Below are 18300 nucleotides of genomic sequence, written 5' to 3'. Positions count from 1 at the left end.
GTTTATTTTTTAAAACGATCTTTTCTCATTTTACATAGCAATCCCAGCTTCCTCTCCTTCCCTTCCTCCCACCTCCCCAACCTTCCAACCACCCCACCCCCATCCACTCCTCAGAGAGGGTAAGGTTTACCATGGGGAGTCAACAAATTTGGGCATAGCGCTTTGAGGCAGGATCAAGACCCCCCTCCTAAATCTAGCCTGAGCAAGGTATCCCTCCATAGGGAATGGGCTCTAAAAATCCAGTTCAAGCAGTAGGAATAAATCCTGGTTCCACTGCCAGAGGCCCCACAGTCTGCCCCAGCCACACAACTGTCACCCACATTCAGAGGGCCTAGTCTGGGTCTATGCAAGTTCCCCTGCTGTCAGTTCAGGGTCAGTGAACTGACACTAGCTCAGGTCAGGTGCTTCTGTGGGTATCTCCATCATGGTCTTGATCCCTTTGCTCATATTGCTCCTCCCTCTCTTTGAGAGAAGAAATCTTAATCTCTCATTTACCTTCAGCCTGGTTTGGCTAGAAATAAAGATCCTAAGAGGCTGAAAGACTGAAAAACCACAGTGCTGTGGTAAGTTGGCTTCTTTTGCTTTCAGGATTAAATCCACCCCCCTTCTTCCCCAGAACTACCACCATAGGGAGGTTCACAGAAGAGGGCCACATCATCCTCATGGCACCTAAACATTCAAGGTTCACGCTAAACAGTACCAATAGTCTGCATTATAGATCCCTCAGCTAGGCTGTCCCTGGGCTAGGGCATCCCTGAGCTAGGGCATCCTCCACTGGGGCTGGTGAGCCCGGGAAGGCTAGATAGAGCATCCCTGGGCTGGGGCATCCTCTGCTGTGGCTGATCATTTACCACAGTAGATATTTGTAGACACAGTAGAAATCACCACAGCCTTCTGTGGTGAACTGACAGGGCCGAGGGGGAAAATCAGAAGCCATTCTCTAGTCCTGATGCGTAGATGCAACTGCAGACATTCTTTCGATTAGCTGTTAATAGCAGAGCAAAGGAGTAATGGAATCCCTGCCAAGGACCACAGACATAGGAAGAAATGGTCTCTGCAGGACCTCACTGTACTGTTGACTCAGTAACAGTCTCTAATCTGAGAGCCCAACGTCTGTGGAAGCCCAGTCTCAAGGCTGGGTACCAGCTCCTTCTATGAGAGTGCTTGTCAGCCAGTGGAAATCAAATCCTTGAAGGAGTCCCGGGTGTGTGTGCGTGTGCACGTGTGCGCGTGTGCACGTGTGTGCGGTGTGTCATGGCTACTTCGTAAGTGAGCAGATTGGTTTATTAATTAGCAAAGTTGAAGTGACTTATGAGCCATAAAATAAATAAACAGGAGGCCAAACTTTATATGATCTAAAGTTGAAATATTTCTTTATTGAACCCTTTTTCATATCCGTATTTTCAAAGAAATGAAATTAACAAAAATTTGAGTGTGAGATCATTCTTTTTGTTTAGCCCATAATTCTCTGGAACAAACTGCTTATGCAAACAGGAATTAATATACACTTATTAATATTTAGCTAATAATATGCATTATTTATCCAGAAATAAATGTGTTGTTTTCCGCTTCTGAAAGTGAGTCTAAATCAGTGTGAACTCTGGAAGCATGTCATTTGTTATGTGTTTCCACGCTACCGATCATTAAACTTTATTTCTTTAAGTGACATGGTACATGGTACATGAAGTCAAACTGAATGCATGAAATACAAAGTAGAAAAGCTGCCATCCTATGTGAATTGTGGGCTTTGATCTAAACATGAGGGTTGTTGGTAGTACGTGGGGTGATAGCCAGATCCCTTGGTGTGCTGTAAGTGCTCCGAAGGCTGCCAGTTTCCCTAGGGAGAGAGAACAAGAGTCTGGACGCCTCCACTCACGCTGATTGGTCGGAGCTAGTGCTGTGTAGGAAGCAACTGTATCATTCAAGAAAGCTTCACCCAGTCGATGCTAAAATAATCTGTCTTACAGCTCAGGGAGATGCATTCTGTCTGCTGAGATTTTCCTTGTTTGGCATAAAGGCAGAAGCAAACCAAGGCAATGTTGAGCTTGGTGGGCCTCTCTGGAGAGATCCCACGGTGGAATGCTAAGGCCTGCGCTGATTTATGAGATGCTGGATACATAGTTTAAGCTGGAATCCCAGAACAATATTTGTTTTTAGATGAATAATTCACTCATTTTCCCAGCATGATTTTTTTCTCATCTGAAGCACTGGCCTTTCAGATTAAGTAAATATAGTGTTTCAAAAGAATACAGACATGAATATTCATAAGAACCAAAACAGTGAATATAAATAAGAGCCTTTTGCATAACGTTTTTTATTTATTTTTACAAGTAAGTTACTTTTTCCTCTTTACTTCTTAGATGATATATTTCAAAGTAATTTCCCAGGACACTGTTCCTTCCACAAAGCCCAGGTATTTATTATGAGATGGAGATCATCTCTTTGTCAAATCTCTTCAAACAGTGACATATTCCTAAGCATCCATAGAGCAGATCGCACTGCTACGTGGCACGACCAATTAGCCGCAGATTCAGCCAGCCTGGTGCCAGGAACTTGATACAGCATTTGTCTAAACAAGTGGAGGAATGTCCAACAACAAAGAAAATGAGATAAGATTTCATATCCTGAAAGTATAAAGCTAGTTCATCCACACAAAGTGTGCAAACAATTCCTTGCTGTTTTCATGCAGAGGCCACGATTTAAAATTTAAAACCTTCCTATATGCAGATGGTGCATGATTGTGTCCTAGGCGTAGAGACAGCAATGTCCCTTTACTGCAGTTCCCTGGGGGTGAGGTGAAACAGCTGACAACAGGGGACACCAGAATGAGAAGAGAAAGGCACACAAGCATAAGGGCTTCAGTTAGCGTTGCCCAGGTGACTAGCTGAGAAGAACCAGTGTGCTACTGTGCTCTTCAGTTTACTGATGAGGGTAGAGATCCTCAAAGCCTTCTGACATCAGCGATTTCTGAGCCTTCAGGGGTTAACCTGCATTGCTGCCTTTTTTGTTGGCTACCAAAGGCTGTCTCTGTTGTCTTTGAACATTGGGTCCATAATAATATTTGAAAATTCATAGCTGAGAATTAATAGGAGGAAAGCTAATACAGCCACAACAGAGATGGGTAAACTTAAGGCACAGCGTACCTGCTGTGTGGTTACCACATGCCATCCTAGAGGGTGGGGTTCTGCTTGGGAAACTCTGGCTCGTGCTGTCTTGGTACATACACCCTGAGGACCCGGGAGGCATGAAGGGGAAGTGTAGCCATTTCTGCAAAAATTTAAGATCAGAAAATAGAAAGTTATCTACTAGCTGAAAAAATTTAAATCATTAAAATAATAGATAAAATAAAAATACATTAAAATGGGGGCGAGAGAGATGGTTCAATGATTAAGAGCACTGTCTGCTCTTCTGGAGGACCTGGGTTCAGTTTTTGATGCCTGCATGATGGCCAACAACGATCTATAACCCTAGTCCTAGATGTCATCCTCTAGCTGGGCGTTTTACACGTGTGATGCACAGACATTTGTGCAAGCAGGACACCCATACACGTAGAATGAATGAATAAATGAATATCTGTAGGACAAGCATTCTTTTCTCTTAATCACGCAGCTAGACAAGGTAAGACGTAGGCATTTTCTAATAAACAGTATTTTCTGGACTCTGGCTTTGCTCCATGTCCCACCCACACCCACCCCTTAGGGAGGCTCAAATGCCAAGAAGGCTGGAGGAAATGCAGATGGACTCCTCTCAAGCTCCAGTTCACTGCTGTAATTCCACCAATCAGAGAAAGTCACGCGACCATGTCCAAATGCAATAGGTAGGGTTTATCCTCAGATGGGGTGAAGCCAGGGCTGGAGAAAAAGACATTCTGCTTCCTCTTCCATTAGGAAACAGGAAAATCCAAGGAAAGTGGCCTTGTGTTCATACAGTGTCTTTTGGCCAAAGACCAACATTCAAAAGAAGTCTTTGAAGGTCTGCATAGCTACTGTAGGAAATGACCTTAGAATGAGGAAAGGATGTGCCCTTTCCAGAGGAAGCACTGATTTTAAACACTCTCACTGAGAGGATGGACACGGTGGCCTAATTTCAGACAAAAGACAGTCATTTGTTAATTATCTGTTGAAAGGCTTCAGATTTCTGCTTCAAAAAGCGGCTTCTGCAGACCTGACATTCATCGTGTTTGTACCCGGGAGTAAGGAGACAATGGGGGGGGGGGCTTGGAAGTCAGGTCAATCATGAATTAATTGATGTGCAACCATGAAGACCCCATCATGAGCACAAAACAGCAAGCCTGATATGACAGCACCCCCCCCCCCCTGTCATCTTAACCTCCACCAGGGAGACAGGGGAGAGGGTTCCCTGAGGCTTGCTGGCTAGATCACCTAGCCACACTGATATGCTCCAGGCTCCGTTAGAGACCTAACTCAAAAACTAAAGTGGAGGAAGATAACCAGGCCATGGACCTCTGGTCACCACATGCATTCACATACATGTACGTATGTACCAACACATGTACATAAATAAGCTTGTACACACGCTTTCACACACACGCTAAGCCAACAACAATGAAAGGAATGAAGTAGGAAAAGGAGTTACGGAAAGTGAAGGGACTGTCTTAGAGCCCTGACTCTCGCTGAGGTAGTTCATGGGTCCTAAGAATCCTGGGGGAAGGAGAATTCGTCCTTCCCAGGCATGAGCCCCTTTGTTGGCTGTGCAGTGAAGAGTGGTCAGCCTTGAAACCATATGCATACATACATACATGCCACCACCAAAAAAGGACTCAGTTATATATATATGTATCATATTGATAATGATTATCAGCTTGAGCATGGGGGGATGGGAGGAGCTTGGAGGAAGAAAGGGAGGAAGTGATGCAATTCTATTTAAATTAAAACCATATAAAAGGAAAATTTAAAAAGTTCAAGTCATATATGTGTGCACATATGCATATAGTATACATATATATGGACATAAACCTATTTATTTATATACATAAGTAATATACATACATGCATACATATATATGGTAAGACTGAATTGGGGAAATCATTGCAGGACAAATTAGCATCTTAATCATGTAAATTTTGAGGACCAGTCTTTCCTTCTATTCTTCCTACAAGAAAGTGGCAGTGGTAGAAGCTAAGGACTAAACTATTTGCAGTATATGGATTTATTTGGGAATTGTATCAATTAAAACCCCTTTTAGAATCAAACGAAGATCAGAAACATTGTATCATGCAAGGTGTCAGTGGACTCCTCTCGGTTCCTGGTTTCAGAGATTTCCATCCATCACTGGTATTCCTTGGCTGGTAGTGAAGCAGTGCATTTTGGAGAGGGCTGTGAGGTGGGACAGGTGGACACCCTGCAGTAGCAAAGAAGCAAAGAGACAGAGAAGGATCTTGGGTCCCCAAATTCCTTTCAATGGCACAGTCCAGTAACATAATCTCCTTCAGCTCAGCCCCAACCACTGAAAGTCCCAGCAGCCTCCAGTGATGCCACAGACTTTGGATTAAGTCTTTAAATACACAAGTCTTTTGAGGGATGTTCACACGCCAGACCACAGCACCTTCATGGACGCTGGATTGTCAGATTGGGTTTAAAGTGAATCTTGATCCAGCAAAGGAGAGTGTGAAGGTGGGGCTGCACACTTCTCTAGCCCAGGATGTTATCCCATCACTGACGGTAGCATAGTAGAAACCGTGAATGGTGGGAGAGAAACAGGGGACCACACACTTAGGTAGATATCCAGACCCAAGCCAGGCTGCCTCTCCTAGGCTTCTATTGTGTTAAGCTTTTTAAAAATGCATGATCTGCCTCCTACCTGTTTCAAATTAAAAAGGCACAGAGGAATCGCATTGTTCTACATCTGGTCCTATCGTCAAGTCTCTCTAATACTGCATAGCGTTTGAAAGAGGATAATGAAGGCCACCCTGTGATTCATGATCTCATCATTACCATTTCAAAGCCCGGGGTATCTGTCAAGGGGGATAATGTGTGCAGTTGATTCATAATTCAAGGTACTCTTTTCACATCCTAGGGGTGTTCAGAAGAGTTTTGGTTGGAAGTATGGAGGAAATAGAACCTCTTCTACTACTCCAGTCATCAGTATGTCTTAGGTTTTTGTTTTGAGTTACTATTTCGGTCATCAGTATGTCTTACGTTTTTGTTTTGAATTACTACTGTTCTAAAGAAAGTTTTGTATACATTAATGTAACTGTGGCAAGAGACAGCATGGGGACTACTGAACGATTAAAATAGAATGATCCATAATTCAACCTTCCCAGGCTGTGTGCATGCAAAGAGCAAGCAGCCTCCCCTTTTCAGAACGGTAACGAAGGCAGATCATCTCGAACTTCCATCAGTGATGGAGTAGATAAAGAATATGCCAGTTTAAAAAATATCTGTCTGTGGTGACTCATGCCTGTAATTCTAGCACTCAGGAAGCTGAGGCCGAGGAATTGTCTAGTGCTCAAGGTCATCCTGTGTGATGTAGTGAGTTATCAGACACCCTACGCTACAGAGGAAGAGTCTGTCTTAGAAGGAAAATGTGATACGTTGGAGTAACAGCTTACGAATAGAAGAAAGCCCTATCATTTAGGACAAGACAGACGAGCATTGGGAATGTTGTGTGAAGGGAAATTAGTCAGGCATAAAAGAGGAAGTAGCACCTGATCTCACATGCACAGCCTAAAAAGCTAAACTCCTACCAGAAACGAGCTAGCAGTGCCAAAGCCATGCCATGCGAGAAGCTGCTTCGTAGCTGCTGTAGCGAGGGCTGTGGTGTACCAGGGGTATAAAGATAAATACTGAAAAGGTGGTTTGAGATTACAGTCATTTAACTGAAGCGGGTGCTCCCCTAGGGCTTACGACTTCTCCAGCTTTGGCTTCTTGGTCAGGCATACAGGACCATGCATGAGTTTTTCCTCTGAGGAGGCAGGCCTTAAATCCTGTCAGAATAGGAGCCACAGATTTTTTTTATAGGACCTCAGGTGATTGATAGATTAAACTATGGACAGTTTCAGAAGTGGCATTACTGCGAGGTGGTGAACAATAGGAAGTGGACTTTCTTGAAGCAAGTGAGACATGAAGGGAATGCTTTGGGACTGGATGGTAGCCTGGGCCCTCTGGCTGTCCCTCTCCCCTGACTCTTCAGTCTTGCAGCTCTGGTGTGACTCTTCTGCTCCCGCACAATGCACTGATGCCCATCACATATACAATCCCTTCCTCCCTCAAGCTGTTTATGTCAAATATTCAATCATAGACATGATAAAAATTAACTAATGCAGCTATTCTGTCTCTGGTCTTAATAGAAGTCATTATAACATTTCATAATTTCTGTGTTAATTTACATTCCCAGCATCCCAGCAACCATATACCATGTTCCCATCTCCTTCATCCTGGAGAATACTTGCTGCCTTCTGTCTTTTGGTAATGGCGATGAAATATAAGATAGTATCTCCATACACTTTTAATCCCTATTTCCCGTATATATATATATATGTATATATATATATATATATATGCACATACATACATACATACATATATACACACATACACACATATGTGTGTGTGTATGTGTGTATAAAACTTGGTTTGGATATTTCTACCTTTACTGTGGGGGAAATTTGCTATTTTTTCATTTATAGTTAGAATTTCCAGCAACAATGAGACACAATGCTATACCCTCACATTTTACTTAGAATGGTATAATTGCTATAGTTTGGGCCCAACACTTGTCTCTTTAAAAATTTGGAAACTGAAGGCTGGATAGAGAGCTAAGCAGTTAAGAGCACTGACTGCTTCTGCAGAGGACCTGTCTTTGATGCCTGGCATCTACACGGTAACTCACAGCCATCCGTAATTCCAGTTCCAGAGAATCTGTCTTAGTTACCTTTCAGTATGATAGCATGTGATAGCATGATAGCACATCATGACCAAGGCAACTTCTGGAAGAAAGGGTTTGTTCAGGGTTTACTGTTTCAGAGGATGACTCCATAATCATCAGGTCAGGGAAATCACAGCAGGCAATCAGGTATGGCATTGGAGCAACAACTGAGACCTCATATCTCAATCCATAAGTAGGAGTCAGAGAGCACTAACTCAGAATGGTATCGGCTTTTGAAACCTCCAAGTCTATGCCTAGTGAGACACCTCCTCCAACAAGACCACACCTCCTAATCCTTCCCAAATAGTTCCACCAGCTGAGGACCAAGAGTATGAATTTATGAGCCTGTGCTGCTCATTCTCATTCATATTACCATAGGATCCAATACCCTTTTCTAGCTTCTTAGGGCACCAGACATGCATGCGGTACACATATATACATGTACACAAAACACTTATATACATAAAATAAATACATGAAAAAAAGCAAATCAAGAAACTAACATACTACAGTATTTCTAATTTCTCAGAGGATATTTGAATAAAGTATCATTTCAGTAACTCTGTTTTCTGGTTATAAAAAGTCAAAATGGGATTTTTTTTCCTATAGCTTTATTTCCATAACAGAAATATAAACCTTTCTTTGATGACATTTCTCTTGAGAACCCCATTCCACCCACAACTGTTCTTGCCTACAGTGTGGATTAGTGGGTTCGTAAAACACAGAAGAGAGTGGAAGGTTGGCAAAACTTCGGTAGGAGTTGCATTCCCTGTGTGCAGGGGCTGCTCCCTCTTTAGTATCTGCTGCTGCCTGCCATGAGCATCTGGCCAGTGTCTGTCCAATAGAGAGTTGGGTTTTTTCATGGAATTGATTCAAATAGAAAAATTTTGAATTCATAAATTAACATATTTACAATTAATGGTGACGCCAATTAGACTGAAGAGGACAGTGGAATTGCAGAGGTGCTCCCGGGGCAGGTGGGCTTGTGTCACACTAGCATGGACAGTAGACCTTTGGTGAGGACAGCAACTTATGTAGCAACTACTATGTCATGTACAACCCTTGACTCTGCCAGCCTTGGTCTGAGTCAATCCAGCCCTTGCTCGTTCATCAAGGTCATTATCCTTCGCTCTGTGGGACAGCATCACTAGATAAATAAAACAGTAAGCATGATAAGTAAAGTTGGTGAAGAGGACCAGGGGCATGGAAGGCAAGGACTTGTCATGCGGAGTTCCTTGGCTAAGCCAGAGGAGGACATCGTCCAAGGAGGAAGAGCCTTAAAGGATCTTTACACTCAGAAGCACAGACCTTGCCGTATTATCCGGACAAAAGAAAATAGAATGTTGAAGCAAGGTAGACCAGGGAACACATGCTAAAGTCAGATCATGGGCACTTGTCTTGTTGGGGAAGATCAGCACTAAGGGAACGTGGCCTATAAATGCCAGTGCACTTATTACTATAGACTGCTTTGAACTAGTAAAAGTGGTAAGTTCACATCTGTAGACTTGTGCCACAAGGAATACTTAAGTTTTAAAAAGCGAACTGGTCAGTAATGCATGCAGAAATAATCCACTTTTGTAGACATCACATTAACAAGGCAGGACAGAGATACGTGGCCTTGGTACAGTTGGGGTTAGCTGAGCCATGCGTATTGGCTTGGGGGCTACACACTACAGGCATGAAATGACTGCTCACATAACTACTGGTTACGTGGATCACCTGAGATCTTCTACCCTCACTTCCTGATATATGTCTTATTCCATGACTGTCAGGGAGAAACGGGACCATAGCAATTTATGCACTGTGTGTGTGTGTGTGTGTGTGTGTGTGTGTGTGTGTGTGTGTTTTCGACTAGTGTAGAGAAGCTACGCTAGTTATGTTTATGCTTCCTAGATAGTCGTGGAGCCTCCCCTAACTGAGCAGACATGTTTGCAGGAAGTTGAAATGTGAAATGGATACAAATAATGGAGGATCCACTCTGCCGTCCTTGTTCAGATGGCCAGTGGGTTATCTAAACTACATTCTTGCCAAGTGGAAAGGCATGAGGTGGTGTCATGGATATAGGGCAGAATAATAGCCACCAGGAGTGGAGTATGGGGAACTCCTCAGCCAGAAGGCAGCGTGACTAAGGATAAGCTTTGGTGGTGCATGCCGGAGAGATTGGAGACTGGTCCGTCACCAGTCGAAGGGAGTTGGCTGCAAGTGGAGCGGGTCAGTGAGTCCGAGAAAAGCTCTGAGGTCTAGAAAGTGGCAGTGTTCAAGGGTCAAGTGGATGTATGGGAAGATGTGTGTGTCTTGCAGAGGCTTGGTGAGGATGCATGCTTGTGACTGCTTTACTGGCGTGAACATGACTGCTGCAGATACCGTGTTTCTGGTATTTCCAGTAGTCCTCAGAACAATGGCCTTGCTTTTATTTTCAGTCTCTTGTCACACACAAGAGAGAAGAGCACCGCTTGGAGGAATCTTATGTCCCCATGGTAACATGGAAACTCTAGAGATTGCAAGAGAAGTTTCTGGGAGTTATTTTACCCACATGTTCTTTAGATGTGCCAGATTCACTTCAGTTGTACATATGGTGCTCCTTGAAGTTGGGTGAGAAAACAGACCTAACAGAGGGTGAGGACCCTCTGAGATTAATAATGTGTCAAGACAGTTCCTCCAGAAGACCTGAACTTGACTTTCAAGGGCCAAGTCGTGCTGGTGGATGCTACACAGGCATCCCTGCCTGGGTTCCTGAAGCACCATCACTGGAGCCCTGACCTTGATCTGATGCAATGGCTTGCCTCAGCTTTGGGAACTCAGCTGTGGTAGGCTGGCCTTCAGCAGATGCTGGCCAAGGTCATTAGTGAGCCCTGACACTTGGCGCATGTTCTGTCATCAAGAAGATATCACGACAGAACCAGTCCCTTTCTGTGTGGGCAGCTCATTGTTCACTGCATGGAGTGCTCCTAAGAGCAGCCCTGGGTCTCTCCCACACTCTGTATCTCCATACGTAAATTACCTGAGATCAAGCTTCTGCCTTGATTTCATGGTTTTTGTACAGAACAGGAAAACCAGAGCGAGTGTGTGTCTTGCTGACTTCTAATGCTTTGCTGGAAAACAACTCCATAGTCTTTTATTTTGAAGAGGCAAAAGGAAAAAAAAATATTTGCTAGGGAAAGTATGGCTATGTTAATCTGCTCACCCACATTTTTTATCCTGACAGCCCATATAAATATAGCCTGAAGGGGAGGAAGCGGGGGCTTGAAGCAGATGGCCTACACTAAACTCGGGCTTCCTGAGGACTTCTGGTCACTTTGCCCACCCACGGTGGCTTTCTCTTTGGCTGTCATTCCACAGTGGCAAAGCTTGTAGCAAACAGAGAAGACGGTTTAGGGGCCATTTCATTGTCTCCGCAGAGTGGGGCTGGGTGGGAAGGGTGGCCCTTCTCTCAGTCGTGAAGATAGCTGGCATGCATGACAGACTCATCCACTCGGTTGTAATGGCTCAGAACTATGATAGGGCCACCTCTCCTCCCTCTCCCGGAGCTTCTGCCCCATCAGAGGAGCTTCTGCATGTTTGTGGAATGAATGGATGCCCTGAAGAAAATGAAAGGATGAGTTTTAGGGATGCGTGTTGATTTTTAGGCTGTAGACCTCCCGTTTTCTGTGTACACCTCAACTGTGATGGTAAAACACAGACAGGAGGCAACACACCATCCTGGAACCGTGGCATAGAGGCACACAAGACCCTTAAGTTACAAGTGTGCCGCAGAATGGGCAAGAACTGGCCTCCTCGGGGCTGCACTGTGTGTAGGGAATAGAACCTGATATTCATGTCACATTTGGGAACTCAGAAGATTTGCACCAGGGCAGCTGTGGTGATCGATCCATGTCTGTCCAGTGTCTCGGCTTCTGTGTCCTCTTCAGATGGCTCAGGATACTGCAGCCACGTGCGTCTCTCTTCCCCGAGGTTCGTGACCATCCATGTTTGCATGGTTCCTGGGACTTGATCTCGGGTCCTCACGCTTCCATGGCAAGTGTTTTACCCAGTAGGCTAGACTGAGTTCATCTGTGTACTCGGTGAGTTTGTGACATTGTCCCTCAAGTGAGAATGTTTGTTTTCTGCCTGCTTAAACAGTGAGAGCATGGGGATTTTCTGACACTCCTGTTTTCCTTCCCTCTATAGGTGTCCTTCTTCCTCTTCATCATCTTCGTGGTATACACCATGCTTCCCTTCAACATGCGAGATGCCGTCATCGCTAGCTTCCTCACCTCCTCATCTCACACCATCGTGCTGAGCGTCTACCTGTCGGCAACCCCAGGGGCCAAGGAGCACCTGTCCTGGCAGGTGAGTGCCCTTCCTTCCACAGCCCTTCTCAGCAGCCGCGGGAGACGCCAGGTGACCTCACGGTGTCCTTGTTGTCTGTCTGCTCCTTGACAGGGTCTGCAAGGGGCCGCTCAGCCCTGTCCTCCTCCACTGTTGGGGTCAAAATATCATGTGATTAGAAGCATAAATCTCCCCAACCTGTCTCTTTACAGAGTACAAGAAACATTTGAGTTTCTCAGTCTTCTGGAAGACCCGTGAGCATTAAAAAGCAGTTCTTTAAAACGCTGTAGCAGCAATTTGTGCATTCCTAATAAGTGGCATTTCAAGAAGCCATTCTATTTAATTAGTTAAAAGCATTTTAAAAGCTATTTGGTTTCCTATTATGTGTATTCATAAACATGAGATTCAGTGATTTGAAGCCATTCCTAACAGTGTCTTTTTTTAACCTGAAAAATATATGCTTTTATTTTCCTGTTTGGGGGAAGTCACAACCGATATGTCCGCAGCATAAAATATACTAATAGATACAGTTTTCAGGGATGGTGAGCACTGTGCCAGCAGAAAGGGTGTTTTAATTTTTGCTTCTGATGAAATTGAACCAAAGCCATGGAATGCTAAGTAAGTCTTTTAACTCGGAGCTGCATGCTGACTACGAAGAGGGGGTTTTCCATATGGCTAACCTGACCTCTGCAGTGAGAGAAACCAGGTGTTCATGTGATGGAAGCAGATGGCTTACTTCCTGGTAGCCAGGAAGCAGAGAGATGGCAAGGAAGGTTCTGGGAACAAAATACATCTTCAAAGGCATGCCCTCATGCCCTCAGTGACTGGCTTCCTCTGAGAAGTCACACCCCCTGGCAGCCTTTCACCCATGAACCCATCAAGGGTTAATCCCTTCATGAAGTTAGAGCTCTCTTTTTATCCCTTTACCTATGCTCAGCTGTTTAGGGATCAGCCTTCAACACAAGACCATTTGAGGTCATTAGGAAATTCAAGGCATCATAGCACCCTCTGTCTGCACCGAGAGCAGAGGCAATATTCTCTAACTACGCTGTGTTCTGGGTCTGCACCTTCTGAGACACAGAGGCCAGCCAGCATTTACTCAAAGGAATGACTGAAGGTGAAGTTTATCACTGCAGAGTGATTAGTTGGTAAATAAAGACCACAAACATTCGAGCTGCACACTGAGCTGATATGCAAACGCATTGTGCAATGATTATTTAGTAGACCAGGTCGCATACTTATCCCTATGCGTGGTGTGTGTTACAGGTAACCTGGTTCCTCTTCTTACTTGTGCCCTTTGACTCTCAGCTTCCCAATTCTCCCAAGTCCCAACTCTGTGAAACTCCCATGCCATTCAAGGGGAAGATGATCCCACTGTGGACTGAGAGGGTTCCAGAAACTTCCATGTGCAGGTTCCACCCGGCGCTGGTTCCCCAGTTCTGCATTGCCTTGTGCCATCTGCACCTTGTGGGTGATGCCCCCTTTCTTCACCAACAGTAGTACCATGTTGACTGCTGGCGCCTGGAGCTCCGCCTCCTGTGTGGGTAGATGTGTGCAGTAGCCAGTGCAGGTACAGAATCTGCTCCGCCCACTTATGTTCCGAGCACAACTGGGGAAAAGCTGCCCTTCCTCCAGCAGTGGGCCCCTTAGGTGTTTCGTGGTTGTGGCAGCTGTGCAGTGGGGGTCTGCACTGGATACATACCGGCACATGGTACCTATCTCCCTGCTTCCTTTTGAAGAAATGAAGTATTACTCTCTGGACGTAAGTCCTCATTAGCTATCATAAAAATCAAACAGAATTATAAAAATAGGAAAAGTCAATGCTTCACAAAGAAATATGTGTGTGTTCTAGGCCATTTTATATTGTATTGAATTGTTTTTGATGAATTGTTATCTGTGTTAGTGAAAGGAATCAGAAAAAGATTATTATGCTTTTTTTTAAACTTTTTCCCCAAAACTAATAGGAAAATATGATGGCTGTCAGCCAGAGGTAGGTAAGATAATTATAGAACTATATAAATGATTTTAATATTACTTAATGCTCTAGTGTTTCATATAAAGATAACATTGGAACGAGAAGAAGAATTTGTGATCCACTTCTGATGTCATCAATAATTCTTTCATTGCAAGAACCAAAAGGGTAGAATACAGTGATGGGTTTAAAAAAGATTCAGTGTAGTAACTGTTATTAAAAAGAGTGATTCGTATGTAAACAAGTATGAAGCAATGAGCTTTATGACTCTTGACCACTGCTGAGAATAAAACCTAAAAAAAATTCCACTGGTATTTGATTCACAATGCTTATGAGAAGTATTGCCCAGGAGAAAATCTGCCTAGCCTATGTCCATCCTAAGAATGTTTTATTAAGGTGTATCTATGGCATGGGGCCTCTGCTGAGATCATGTCTTACTTGTCTGTTAAGTGAAATACTGACTGAAGGGCAAACCACTCCTCTCCTGTGCTGCACATCAGAGTTTAATGTTCTTGGGAAATTCATTTAGCCACCATATGTCTCAAAACAGTCTCCTCCCATGATAGAGGAAATTTAGTTAATGGTGGATATTTATAGAGACTCCTCTCTAACACAGGAGAAATTTGAAGTATTGCCCCTCAATGCATGTGATAACTTTTATTTTGAAGTAATTACAGACTTATCAGTAAGTCACCAGTTCAATACAGAGAATTACTTCCTCCTGAAAGTACTTAGAGGCAAGTGACTGATCCATTAACCAATACGATGCCCCACCATCCCAGTGTTTTCCCCGCAGTTCCTATCTCATATAGAAGCAGAACGCATCTGTCCGTGTCTGAACGTCCGTGCCACTCGGTTACTCTTACAGGATTGCCCCGCCTACTCCACGGCAATATGCTATTAATCCTCTGCACTTCCGTCCGAAGCCTTCCTTGCTCTCTCTCTGGTGCCCGTGGTAGCCACGCTCTTGACGATTACAGGCCCACTGAAAGTGAGATGTCATTTAACTTGAGTTTGCTGTCTCCTGGGGAACAGGTTCAGGTCTCCATCTTTGTTAAGAATCAAGACCTCAGACCCTGGAGTTGTAGAAGGGGTGATGAGCTCTACTTAGTCTGAGTCCACTGGCCTTGACGGCTGTGAAATTACTACCCGCATCTTTGTTGATGATACTTGCGTTGTAAAAAGGAACTTCAAGGTTAGGCATACAGCCTGTCTTTCAGCTTTTGAGTTCTTTTATTATTTACATACACCTGGTGCTGTATTTCCTATTTTACTTTGTATGTGTTAAACCTTGTGTGTCACAAGAACATCTCTGGGACCCCCACCAAACTGACTTTAGCCTTCTGGTTACATCCTCCTCTTTTTGGAACTTTCTTACAGAATAGGAGGTTTCAGGTTCGACTTGTTTTGCCCTGGCTACCCCTAAAAGTAAGGATCTCTGCTTCTTTACACATTTATTTACTCGTTAATTTATTTTATTTACCAAGGCAGGGTTTAATGTAGTCTAGGTTGGTCTTGAACTTTCTATTGCTGAGAGTGACCTTGAATTTCTGATCCCCTTACCTTTGCTCCCTAAGTGTTGGGATTGGTGGTATGCACCACATGAAACCAGCCTTGACTGCATGCTTAGTCAGCACTCTGCCAACCAGACTACAGCCTCTGTCCTCTGCTTCTGTGCAGTGGAAAAGGTTTAGAGGTAACATCTGTGCATTGGGTGTTTTTTGGTTTTTGTTTGTCTTTGCTATCAGCTGTCATCCTAACAGTGTGGGGCCCATATATTGGCAGCTGTATTGGTTGTTATACATACTTGTATCAGATGATTTTTCCATTGTTGTAATAAAATACCCTGAGGAAATTAACTTAGAGGAGGAAAGGGTTTCTTGGGCTTAGCATCCTTAGGAACACATGGTCCATCGTGGTGGGAAAGACACAGAAGTGGGAGCATGATGCCTGCTTGGCAGTCAGGGAACTGATGCTCATATTTCATCAGCACATGTAGCACAATGAATAAAAACCCAGGTTCAACCTGAAGGTCAGAAAAGTAAGACAGTCAGCCACTGGCTCTTACCGCAGTCCGAAATGGTGATCCTGCCTCCAGGAGTCTCAGAATGAGATTGAGTGAGGGCTGTCTCCTCCTGTCTTATATTCCTCTCTAGTGCTGGGATTAAAGGTGTGCACCACTACCACCTGGTTTCTATGGCAAACTAGTGTGGCTACTGGGATTAAAGGTGTGTGTCACCACTTTAAGCCTGGTCTGTAAGGCTGATCAGTGCAGCTGTTTTACTCCGTGAACTTCAGGCAAGCTTTGTTTATTAAAATACAAATGAAATATCACTACAAGCACACGTGCATGTTTTTTTGATCAACAGCTGCAAAAAAATAACTTCTATGATTCTTAATCTCCTTGTAAAACTAGGCTCCCATATCAGATATCATGGTGTCTTCCCATCATGCCCAACTTCTCTGTAATCCTGTCTGCTCTCCGGGATCTGAGGATCCATCCATGTGTGGCTGCCACTATGACTGCATTACCTAGGAGAGAAGCAAAAGAGCGAGCAGAAGAGATGGGTCAAAGAATGACCAAATTTTGAGTTGCATCATCGTAGAGCGGAAGAGTAAAGGAATTGTAGTTGGGAAGGCAAGATGAGACACACACATCCCTCCCCCATTGTGCTGGCTGCATCCTGCCTGAGCCGGAGGTGTGGACAGTTAGGCAGCCATGGGAGGAGAAGGGAAGACTGGAGTCCTGCCTCACAGGCAAGGACAGTGGTCCAGGGTCAGTAGGCTCGGGCTAGCCTGAAGCTTGTGCTGGTGAACACTTTCACATCTTAAATATGTATCTTGCTCAGTTCCCCTCTTCCTCACTTGGAGATGTCCTCATCACTGTTTTCGTGATGCCTAGCCACCTTCTAGAAATGTTGAGGCATTCCTACACTGTGCACCACGGCTGCATTTTATATCTGAATTCCAGTCAGTCTTGCATCTCTAGATCCTTGGTATTCACAGCACGTTCTGAATTTTCATTTCGTATATCGTTCCTTTTCCCCCAGGAAAGGGGGGATTTGAATATAGATTTATTTAAGCAATCCAGTTATATAAGAATCCATATTTATGAAAGAAGATGGACTAAGGACTGCTTATTGGTTTTCTAACAGGATTACTCAGATGTCAGGGAAATTGGTACAGGATTCTTTGACGCTGTGACGGATTTATTATATCTAAGGGTGAGACACGTGGAGCATATTCTACATTGTACCTAATGTAGAATAGTCTATGGTGAGTTTGTAATCAACGGCCATGTAGGTTCGTTATGTAACTGAGATGAAGTGTAATCAGGAAGTGTATATGGGAGTCTGGAATTAAATTGCATTTGGGGTCTAATCTGAGAAGCTCAAAGGAAGAACAGCAGATTACCAGCTGCCCAGTTTCTGGTGTGGAAGGGACTAATTGCTAAGAATTTGGATCCCTGTCCTGCTATTCGTTTTCAGAGAAAAACTGAATATTATTATTTTTCCCCCAATTAAAAAAATCATTCTTTATATCACAAAGCTATGGATTAAGTATAACTCATATTTTGTTTTAGTAAAATATTGTTTGCCGCTTATGTGTTTGAAACCCATTTCAGTATGGAAGGAAGGGGGATTGGGATGGGGAAAAGGAAAAATAGGTGTGTGTCACATGACTGAACTTGAGGTCAAATGTGAAAGCATCCATGCTCCTCTTTCCCTTCCCACCCTCCCCACTCAGCCCTCACACCACCTGATCTGACTGTAGAGAATTCTCACCTTGGCACAGGGGAGAAAGAACAAGTAAGCAGCATTAATGCTGGCTTCAGGATGTAAAATCACACTAAAAATATTTGGCTGTTTCAGGTTCACAGTTAGCAGCCTGTCTGTCTTAGAGTGATGTCTAAGTTTGTTCTGTGGCCTTTATGAGTCAGGTGTGTGTGTGTGTATGTGTGTGTGTATGTGTGGTGTGTGTGTATATGTGTGTGTATGTGTGTGTGGTGTATGTGTGGTGTGTGTTGTGTGTGTATGTGTGTGTATGTGTGTGTGCGTGTGTGTGTATGTGTGGTGTGTGTGTATATGTGTGTGTATGTGTGTGTGGTGTATGTGTGTTGTGTGTGTGTGTT

At 44.0% G+C, this 18300-nt stretch overlaps 1 protein-coding gene across 1 annotated transcript in view; it reads left to right on the top strand.

Moving 5' to 3' along the window:
* Positions 1-18300, top strand: part of Adcy2 (adenylate cyclase 2) — a 337098-nt gene that overhangs the window by 90711 nt on the left and 228087 nt on the right. Inside the window, exon 4 of the mRNA XM_005356692.2 lies at positions 12056-12217. Within this exon, the coding sequence (XP_005356749.2) occupies positions 12056-12217 (162 nt within the window). The remainder of the gene's footprint in view (positions 1-12055; positions 12218-18300) is intronic.

The sequence above is a fragment of the Microtus ochrogaster genome, chromosome 19 (assembly GCF_000317375.1).
Source record: "Microtus ochrogaster isolate Prairie Vole_2 chromosome 19, MicOch1.0, whole genome shotgun sequence".
Classification (NCBI taxonomy): Eukaryota; Metazoa; Chordata; class Mammalia; order Rodentia; family Cricetidae; genus Microtus; species Microtus ochrogaster.
The sequence above is the reverse complement of the archived record's forward strand: the minus strand, read 5'-3'. Positions and strand labels throughout refer to the sequence as shown.